Here is a 10,290-nt window from a genome sequence, read left to right on the forward strand (position 1 = left end):
CTGAGCGACGATCTGATGAGATGGTGATGTGGGGTTGGGAGAGATGGCACCCAGAAATGGATTGTCCTGCCTCCTCGGGGAGGTGACCTTTGACCCTAGTCCTTCTTTTCTTCCTTTATGCGCTTTTGGCTGTGCCAGATCTCAATTGCCTGGGCAGTCCTGAGCTGCTGTGAGCCGGCGGGGGTGGGGCTCCTGACTAGCTGCAGCGCACGGGCTTCCCATCGTGGAGGCTGCTCTTGTTGCAAAACCTGGGCTCTTGGGCCCTGAACCCAGTCTGGACTGATGAGCAGGGTTTCCTTAGCCGTCGCTGGACGTGGAGGTCAGCGTGTGCAGCAGAGTGAGTGTGAGACACGGGGAGAGGCTCAGGGTGACCGGGTCGCCTTGTACCCGCTGACACAGTCACCTCCAAAAGGGGAGCGGGGACTTCCCAGCTGGCCCAGGCGTTGGGCATCCCCCTGCCCACACAGGGACACAGGTTCGCTCCCTGGTGCAGGATGATGCCACAGGCCGTGGGGCAGCCGGGCCTGTGCACCATGACTGAAGCCCGGGGGCCTGGAGCCCGGCTCCACGGACGTCATTTCAGCGAGAGGCCCCTGCACCGCGGCCAGAGTGGCCCCGGCTCACCGTAACTAGGGAAAGCGCAGCGAAGCAGGAAGACCCAGTGCAGGCAAAACCAAGATAAACAAATAATTAAAAAAAAAAAAATAGAGTGACGCATCTTTCAATTTACAGGCCCTAGGTAATTATTATTTGGGCTTCCCTGGTGGCTCAGATGGTAAAGAATCTGCCTGCAGTACGGGAGACCCAGGTTTGATCCCCGGATCAGTAAGATTCCCTGGAGAAGGCAGTGGCCACGCACTCCAGTATTCTGGCCTGGACAGCTCCATGTACAGAGGAGGCTGACGGGCTACAGTCCACGGGGTGGCAGAGAGCCGGACACGACTGAGCGTGAAATTTCACTTTCATGTAATTGTTTCTAGTGCTTCCCTTTGGTCTCCACAAGGTCCAGATTTGGATGATCAGTCGCATAGTCAGTCTCCTTAAAGGGTGGTCCATCTTGCCCCCCTTCCTCTTACTCCACACCAAATCCTTTATTAGGCCCCGAACCCCGCGCTGCTCTTATCACTCGGAGAGCTCAGCTGTTGAAGCCCGGAGGACTGCTCCAGGAAATGCACTGAGACCGTCATAAATGGGCATTCGGTTTCTGTTGAAAGGACCCTTCCAGGCCTGTAGAACTGAACTAACCTGAAAATATGCCGAGCTGACCCGAGTCCAGTCCCATGCCAGAAATCCTGTGAGTGCCCCCCCAGCTAGAGTGTGTGACCCTAATTCGCTTTCCCATAATATTTCATTTGAAGCTCTGTGGCATTCATACTATGGGTGAGCTGTGCTTTGTAGGTGCCTTACCCACTCAGCTGGGCCCCAAACATATATCTTTGTGTCCTGAGGCCTCGTGATGAGACAGCTCACTGGGAGCTGCCAGACGAGAGGCCACATACCAGGGGACTTCCACACACTTCTCATTTAATCCTTGTAACAACGTATGACATCAGTCTATGATCATTTACCAGCTGAGATTAGTTCTCAGGGAGGTGAGACCATTTTCTCATACTTACAGAGCTAGGAGGCAGCTGTGCTGGGACTCAAACCCAGTTCATCTAATTTGATTCTGGAATGCCACTCTGAAAGCAGTGGCAAGACAGACTCCATAATGCTGGTGTCATCAGCTCCAGATTGAGAAAGGCCAGGCTTTTTCATTTTGGCCACCTGATGTGAAGAACCGACTCACTGGAAAAGACCCTGATGCTGGGAAAGACTGAAGGGAGAAGAAAGGGACAACAGAGGATGAGATGGCTGGATGGCATCACCGACTAGATGGACATGAGTTTGAGGAAGCTCTGGGAGATGGTGATGGACAGGGAGGCCTGGCGTGCTGCAGTCCACAGGGTCTCAAAGAGTTGGACACCACTGAGCGACTGAGCGACTGAACAGCAGCAAACTATTTCAAGGAACTTTGCATCCATTAGCTAATTTAATCTTCTCAGGTAACCTGAGAACTTAACATGCTATCTACATTTAACAGAAGACCAAACTGAGGCACAGGGAATTCCCAGAGGCCCATATCAGGCCCAGACCAAGCCCATAGGTGTGTTGTGGTCCTCAGCAAATAATTAAATGAAATAATCTTTCCAAAGGGCAAATTCTAAATATTCACAAGGCATGAGCCATTTTTCTTCTTATTCTTTTCTTTAATTTTCAGGCCATGCCATGATGTATGTGGGGTCTTAGTTTCCCAACAGGGGATCAAACCCATGCCTCCTGCATTGGTAGCATAGAGTCTTAACCACTGGGCAGCCAAGAGTGTCCCACAATTATTATCCTTAATATTTGAGTCATGTAACTTTGGGCAGGTCAATGTCTGAGCCTCAATTTCCTCACTCAGAGCATGAGAACTACTTACCTACTTAAGGTTTGTGAAGACAGAGTGAGATGCTATCATAAAGGTAACTTTCACGTAAAGAAAGCCTCTATAAATGGTAATGACCACAAGTCTGGAGAAAGCTCAGGAGAGCCACCGGTCAATCAGTTCTCAGCTGACAGTCTACTCCAATGTGCACGTATCAGACCAGGAGAAATAGCTCAGACATCCCAGAATCACTTGGATCTCTATCGTCTGCTCTCTCAGGGCTCACCAATACCATTGCACCAATGCCATCCCATCAAGACTCTGCAATATTCCCCTGTGTAGCTAGAGTTGGTGAAACAGCAAGAAGTAAGACGACTCACCTAGCTCACTCAGGCCATGGAAATAGAGTCTTGCCCACCCTAGGGGGGCGCCACTTGCTGCTACCTAGGGCCTCTCCAAGAGCCTTCAGAATTGGCTCTAAAAGTCCCACATGAGGGAACCGTCTGGACTCGGTTCTGCAGGTCCTGTGGTCTCAAGGTTAGGGTTTAATGGGACACTCTGAGTGTGTCCTTGTGACAACCACAGACCCACACTCTGGGCTTAAATCGTGATGAGGCTTTTGTTGCAAGAACATTACAAATGGAACACTGGCCCCAAAAGACTTGTATTGGATTAAAGACTGCCATTTACTCTGGTGTACTGGAGAAAAATAGAATCTGCAAAAGGAGACCTCTTCCACCGTGGGTGAGGACTCTGAGTTTTCCAAAGCTGAGTTTCACAGAATAGAGGACGAAATGGAAGAGTTTTCCCATGGCTTTCAAGTCTTTTGAGTGTGATCATAGTTTGCATCACATTTTACATTGTGATACCATATATATGTGTGTGTATATATACCTGCCATTTTAGGGTGAGTCAAAATGGTTGACTTGGGGCAATTTTATGTGATTAACTTATTTCACAAAATAATCGTTATAGCTGTTTCATGCAGTATACTGTTTTTTGTCTTTAAAAAATTTGCTTTTAAAAAATGATTAAAAAAACAACCTAATTCACTCTATCATCCACAAGTAGGTCAGGCCCTATTTGGAAAACAGAAATAACAGACCCTCTAACTTAAAACGAGTCCAAGAGGGAACTGTGGGGATTTAAGGCAATGATTCTGGGAAAATGAATGGACAAAATGAATTTTATAACAATTAACAAAAAACAAATTCTAACACAAAGCTACATCATGTGTCCTGGGGTCAATACTGATCCTACCTTCTCCGTTGCTTCCCCGCCTACCCCGTCCCACCCCCCGCCGAAGAACACCAGGGACACACGTGTATGTGAACAAAGTTGGGTTTATTGGCTCTTTGCAACAAAGAAAGTGCCCAACCTAAGAATATGGCAAGAAGAATGCGGGCGGTGGTGGTTGCAACAAGAGGGCTTCAGGGAAAGAGCTTGTTCCAGGAATCGAGCTTGAATTCGGTGATTTGGGGCCCGACTTGAGAAATTACCATTTAGTCCCTGAAACTTGAGGAAGCGGGGCCCATTCTACGAGCAGGCATCTCACATGTGGTCACCCAGGCAGTGGAAGAAACAGACTGGACGAAATCTCTGACCAGGGGCGAAGGATGCTGCCGCTTGGTCCAAGTCTAGACAGAATTGCTGGCATTCTCTGAGCAGTCGGACGGAGCTGGGCTCGCAGTGGTTTCTGCGGCCCCATAGACTGTCTGCTCCTCTGCCAGGATGCCCTCCGGCAGTCTCCTGTAACCCCGCTTCTGGTAGCGCCTGAAGCCCCAGTTTACCGCCAGAGCCAGAGCCACCACGCCCACGACGGCCCCCAGGCAGGCGCCCGCGACGGCGCCAGCGCTGGGCTGGGAACCCCCCTGACCCAGGAGCAGGGCTGCCAGGGCCGGGTCGTGGGTGTCGGCCTGCCGCCAGCGGCCGGAGCCTGGCAGCTTCACCCAGGCCTGCTGGCCGCTGGCGTCCACCAGGACCGAGGCCCTGCGGCCGCTGCTGTCGCCCAGCAGGCCGGGGCGGGCGGCAAAGGGCGGCAGCCGGACCGTGAGCTGCTGCGGGTCCAGCAGGAACCCGGCCCGGACGCAGTAGAGGATCTGGCAGCCGCTGCTGAGGTAAGCCGGGTGTTGGCTGTAGCCCGCGGGGCAGGCCATGGGGTTATCCGAGGCGACGTGCAGGTCGAAGATTTCCTTCAGGAGCTCGGGGCCCCGGCCCCTGGTCCGGGCCGCCAAGGGGTTGCCCACCTGGCAGCTGAAGAAGCCCCCGAAGGGGACCGCGTGGGCCGCGCCCAGCTCCCAGTCACTGCTGACGCACACCTCGAGGTCGCCCAGCAGGGTCAGCGGGGAGAAGGCCGGGGGGCAGGCCTGGGCCCCGGTGCGGGCGTTGGGGCGGCCCGGGCTGTGCAGGCCGCCGAAGAGGAGGCCGGCGGCGGGCCGGGCGGCTCCCGAGGGCGCGCACCAGGACGCGCGGAGGCGCACCACGCGCTGGACCTCCACGAGCCCGCAGACCTTCCGGCAGCAGGTGAAGAAGAGGAAGCAGGCGGGGCAGCGCAGCCAGCACTCGTGGCTGCTTTCGCGCCACACCTTGACCTCGCTGCCCAGCGGGCTGGCCGTGTAGTTGGCCGGGCAGGAGGGCCGGCCGGTGAGCGGGTTCGGGATGGTGTGGGGCGCGCACAGGCGGCCCCCCTCGGGGCCCGTGATGGCCTCGCACTCCTGGAAGACGCCCCCGAAGCTGAAGTTGGCGTGCTGGCCGTCGGTGCACGAGCCGTCGTCCACGTTGGCCTGCGGGTCGAAGTTGGGGGCCCCGCGCCTCACGCACCCGGGGTGCATGTTGGCCGCGTAGTAGCGGCCGATGGCGCCGCTCACGGCCGCCTCCACGCGGCGCACGGCGGGCGCTGGGAGCTCGGGCAGCGCCTCGGGCTGCAGCAGCGCGGGCAGCGGCAGGCCCGAGCGGCCGATGGCCACCAGCCGGTTGGCGACGCCCTCCTGCCACTTCTGCAGGGTGAGGCCCTCGTAGAAGGGCGGGCCCCCGCGGCTGTGGATCTTGGAGGCCACCGTGCCCCGCTGGTACGCCTGCACCAGCTGGCTCTGCTTGTCCCAGGACGCCGCGTCGCTCACCCCGATCTTCCGGTCGAACCAGGCGGAGGCGGCGAGGGTGATGTTGAGCCTCTCCTCCTCCTCGTGGCCCACCAGCTGCCGCCTCACCTGGTCCTCCTGCACCAGGGTGGCTCCCACCTCCACCTCGGTGAGGACGTGCGTGCCGTATGCGAGCACGAGCATCTCCGCCAGGTACTCCGCCTCGCGGGTCTGGTTGCTCTCCAGGTGGTCGCTGAGGGTCAGCAGGCGCTGCCGGAAGTCGGGGTGGAAGTCGGGGGTCGCCTGGACCCTCACGGAATACACGCTGTGCCGCCGCTGCACGCGGGTGGTGACCGTCTGGTACTGCAGGCTGTACCTCCGGACGTTCTGGCAGTCCACGGAGAACTTGCCGTTGAGCATGGAGAGGAAGGAGAAGTCCGCGTTGACCGAGGCCGCCCAGGCGTCAGTGTAGTTGACCCAGCTGTCCATCAGGTCGGCGCGGGTCTGCACCACGCTCTCGCGCCGCGGCACCGCCAGCATGCCATCGGGGATGAGGTACTCGCCGTCCTCGGTGGTCAGACACTGTGAGTAGGCGCGCCCGAGCACCAGCCCCAGCTCCACGTTGCGCAGGTTGTCCCAGCCCACCCCGGGCAGCGCCCCCAGCACCGACACATTCAGCTGCTGCTTGCAGCTTTGGAAGCCCCACGGCCCCGCGTCCACCCTGCCGCCTGGCCCGGCCCAGAGCAGGACCAGCAGGGGCGCCAGGCCCAGGCCCAGGGCCGGGGGCGAGCTTACCCGGGACAGCCTGCCGCCCCTCATCTCCTCCAGGACCCCGAGGTCGCTGAGGGGGGCTGTCCCCGGCCTGGAGCTGAAATAGGCGCAGCCTCAAAGCCCGGAGGGACTCAGCCCCACTCAGGCCCCTCCCCAAGCCGGCGGCCCCGCCCAGCCACCTTTCCGGAAGTCCTCCCGACAGAGGAGCCGAGCGCTTTCTTATCACAAGCACCGAGGTGCGTGAAGCTGATTCCAGGCCTGAGGTCAGCGCGGGGCAGAGTAGACCGGGGAATGACCTGAAGACCCACCGACTATCCAGGGCCCAAGAACTTTTCTCCTCCCCTTGTATTTGCGAGGGGCTCTCTAGGGCCCCCTCCCTGAGATCATCAGCTGCTCTAAATACCCTAGGCTAGGGCTTTATAATCCCATTTTAAACTCTCACCAGCCTCTCTCTCTTTTTCCTTTGTGACCTCTCTGTACCTCAAACGGTAAAGAATCTGCCTGCAATGCAGGAGACCAGGGTTCGATGCCTGAGTTGGGAAGTTACTCTGGAGATGGAAATGGCATTCCACTCCAGTATTCTTGCCTGGAGAATTCCATGGACAGAGAAGCCTGGCGGGCTACAGTCCGACTAACACACATGATAGTCTCTTTTTACACATTAGAAAATAGGCCCCAGAGAAGTCATGTAAAGTACTCAAAACCGCAGGTTCACATTGGAGCCAGCGTTTGAATCCAGGCTCATCTGCTGCCAAAGCAGTTTCCATCCACTGATTTTGGTTTAGGGCTTCTTCTTTCTATGCAGAGTCAGGATCTTCTTCTTCTTTTTTGGAGGGGAAATGTATGTGCTGAGTCGTTCAGTCGTATCTGACTCTTTGCGAACCCCATGGACTGTAGCCCACCAGGCTCCTCTGTCCATGGGATTTCCCAGCCAAGAATACTGGAGTGGGTTGCCATTCCCTTCTCCAGGGGAATCTTTCCAACCCAGGGATCGAACCCATGTCTCCCTCATTGCAGGCAGGTTCTTTCCCATCTGAGCCATCAGGGAGGGACTTGTTCTTTATTTCAAAAAAATGTTTATCAATTTTCAGTATCAGAACAGCTATGCCATTGGTTTTTTCTCCCGGTGGATCCCCAAAGAGACCACACCAAAGGGAAGAATACTGTAAGGAAATTAAGCTGCAGCATACTCACCTAGCAGACCTCGCTGAAATCGCATCCAAAAGGAGGGATTGGGTAGGGAAAGAAACTTTACAACCACAATGAGGTGGCACTTTCAGAGACAGCAGCTTCGGACCCAGAAAAGGGTGATGAGTTTCCTATGGTTAAATCAGTGCAAAACATACTTTTCTTTCCTGTCTGTCAAGGAGGCAGGAGAGCAAATGTGTTCACCTCAACATAAGGGTCACATGATCCACTCTGTGAGCTCAGGTTGAGAACAGCGTAGAGCTGGGACAAAGATTTGGTTTCAGCGGTTTCACCATCTTAAATTTCTTGGGTCACTTCTAATGAAAAAAGAGAGAAAAAAAGTTTCAAAGATACCATAAAGTTGAAAACTGGAACAGCACTTCTTTTTTTTTTTTTTTTTTTTTTTTGCTAACTCCTCCTATAATCATCTTTGTGGTTTGGCATGTACTTTTTCCAGAGCAATGAGGTTTCCCCAAATGGAGTCTTTCTCTGGGCTGAAAGGCTCTCAGTAAGGCAGGCCCACACCTTTTCCCCTCCCATATAGAGAAGGTCTTTGAAAAGACCCTGATGCTGGGAAAGATTGAAGGTGGGAGGAGAAGGGGACGACAGAGGATGAGATGGTTGGATGGCATCACTGACTCAATGGACATGAGTTTGGGTAAATTCTGGGAGCTGGTGATGGACAGGGAGGCCTGGGGTCCTGCAGTCCATGGGGTCCAAAAGAGTCAGACATGACTGAGGGAATGAACTGAACTGCTGGAGAAGGCGATATGCATTAAGCTGAAACGTTACCTTCCAAAAGTGAGAGAGGGGTTAGACTGTTGCTTCAGAACCATGGAACTGTCTGGAACGTTTTTACAAATTGTTGTTACATCAACAGAAAAAGGTAATTACAAAATGTGTACATCATAGCAGGCTTTTAAAGACATTTTGAACTGTGCTCACATTCCCTTAAACTTTATCCCCAAAGGTGTTCCGCCTCTAGCCTGGCTGAGGTCTCTGGGGAAAGGCAGAGACAGTTTGGTGAGAGGGACACAGAGGTGGGGGTGGGAGAGGTGGGGGAAGGAGAGAAGCGAACTTCCAGTTAATTGAAGATCAGTCCTCAGTCTGCAGGTGAGCTTCAGGCAGGCTGTTCTCAGCGGAGTCGGGGTCGGGGGAGGAGCAGCGGCAGGGGGCGACAGGGCACTCTACAGCTCGTTCAGGTCCAGCAGCGTCTGCTCCAGCATCCTTTGCTTACAGAGTTGCTCCTCTTGGGTACATTTCACTTTCTCTTCCAAATCATCCATTGTCGTTTCCAGCCCGGCTACTGATCTCTCAGCAAACTCAACCCTGGTCTCTACCTCCTTGAGTTTATAGGTAGAAATCTTTATCTCTTCCTCGTATTTACCTCCTTTTCGAGGGTACTTCTCTTCAGCAGCACTCAGACACTTCAGGCTCTGCTCCATCAGTCAGATGCGCTCATCCATCTCTCGGCAGTGGCACTCTTCCAGCTCCGCTTGCTCCTCTGTGCTGCCAGGTCCCCCCATAATCCCTAGCTTCAGTTCAGTTCAGTTGCTCAGTTGTGTCCAACTCTTTGCGACCCCATGGACTGCAGCACGCCAGGCCTCCCTGTCCATCACCAACACCCGGAGTTTACTCAAACTCATGTCCATCGTGTCAGTGATGCCATCCAGCCATCTCATCCTCTGTCGTCCCCTTCTCCTCCCGCCTTCAATCTCTCCCAGCATCAGGGTCTTTTCCAAGGAGTCAATTCTTCGCATCCCCAGCTTACAAGCCACCTATTCCTACTTCTGGTCTGCCTCTTGTGCAGTGTGCTTAGCATCTTTGAGTTGGAATTCCCAGAGTTCCACTTCTTTCTTCATCTTTTAAGGCTCGGTTTTCACACCTTCATGCCTCTCTCAGGCTCATCGGCAGCTCTCTCGGCTTCCTCCAGCTCTTGCAGGGCAGGGGCCAGGCGCTCTTGAGCTCAGTCCAGCTCCTCTTCAGCCAGCTGGATCCTAGGCTCAAGGAGGCCACCTCAGCCTGCCCTGCCCCGCCCCGGGCCCACCTCTCTCCCTGCATCTCCCGCTGGAGGCCCTCAGCGCTCTCGCCTGCATCAGCGGCCTGCTGCCGTGGAACCTGGGCCTCCTGCTTCACCGCCTCGATGGTGCTGATCCCGGCCGTGGGCCCCAGCCAGCTCCCACTCGGCGCTGCAGTAGCCTCTCGGGGTCTTCTTGGTTTTTGTCTCTCCGAGGACTTTTGGTCCTAAGAAGGCTCTTGGAGAGGGCATAGGGAAGCACCTGACCAGTGATGTCCCTCCAGTCACACCTGTTGGCAGCGGTGTGTTGGGAGCAGAGGTTTATTCACCCTACCTCCGGCCTCGCCTTCACGAGTTGGTGCCCAGACTCTGTCATTTCATCATTTGGATGCTCCCACTAGCATGGTTTTCTTCTCTGAGTCCACTTCCCTCGTCTGCTGCACGATGAAAGTGATACAAAGCTATTCAGGTTCCAGCCACTGATGAAATATGCCCAGCACGTTTCCTGGCACAAAACAGGGTGTTCACTCCATGGAATGGGCTCAGGGCTGGCTCAAGGTCTGCGTTTTCGCCGAGTTGGTGTGAATCCAAACCTAGTGCCCCTCTGGGGTTCCCTCCCATCTCTTTGCGTGCCTATGTTTGCATTTCTTTGATCCAGAAGTGTCACCGGTTTATCATAAGATAATTTGGGAGGGCTGATTCGCCAGGGAGAAGACTGTTCTCAGAGTAAACAGTAAAGCTCTCCCCCAGCTCTGAGTGCATCTTCCTGTGACAAGGACAAGTCCTCACGCTGCTTTCCCACAGTCTGGACTTGTGACCTAGGAACAAGC

At 55.0% G+C, this 10,290-nt stretch overlaps 1 protein-coding gene and 1 pseudogene across 1 annotated transcript; both read right to left on the minus strand.

Moving 5' to 3' along the window:
- Positions 1 to 4,044: 4,044 nt before the first annotated feature.
- On the minus strand, positions 4,045 to 8,279 carry MPEG1 (macrophage expressed 1). Its single transcript, XM_065944748.1, has 2 exons — positions 8,236 to 8,279; positions 4,045 to 6,352 (listed from the first exon to the last, which is right to left on the minus strand). The coding sequence occupies exons 1-2, from the start codon at positions 8,277 to 8,279 to the stop codon at positions 4,045 to 4,047; spliced, it is 2,352 nt and encodes a 783-aa protein (XP_065800820.1).
- Positions 8,280 to 8,630: 351 nt separating this feature from the next.
- On the minus strand, positions 8,631 to 9,836 carry LOC136174575 (tropomyosin alpha-3 chain pseudogene; annotated as a pseudogene).
- Between the last annotated feature and the right edge of the window lie 454 nt (positions 9,837 to 10,290).

The sequence above is a fragment of the Muntiacus reevesi genome, chromosome 9 (genome assembly GCF_963930625.1).
Source record: "Muntiacus reevesi chromosome 9, mMunRee1.1, whole genome shotgun sequence".
Lineage (NCBI taxonomy): Eukaryota > Metazoa > Chordata > Mammalia > Artiodactyla > Cervidae > Muntiacus > Muntiacus reevesi.

Excerpts from the sequence above, each read along its gene's own strand:
- MPEG1 (XM_065944748.1), bottom strand. The coding sequence starts at position 8,279 with ATGGTTCTGAAGCAACAGTCTAACCCCTCTCTCACTTTTGGAAG. Across the intron at positions 6,353-8,235 it reads CCCTCTCTCACTTTTGGAAG|CTCCAGGCCGGGGACAGCCC; the intron begins GTAACGTTTCAG and ends CGCCTATTTCAG.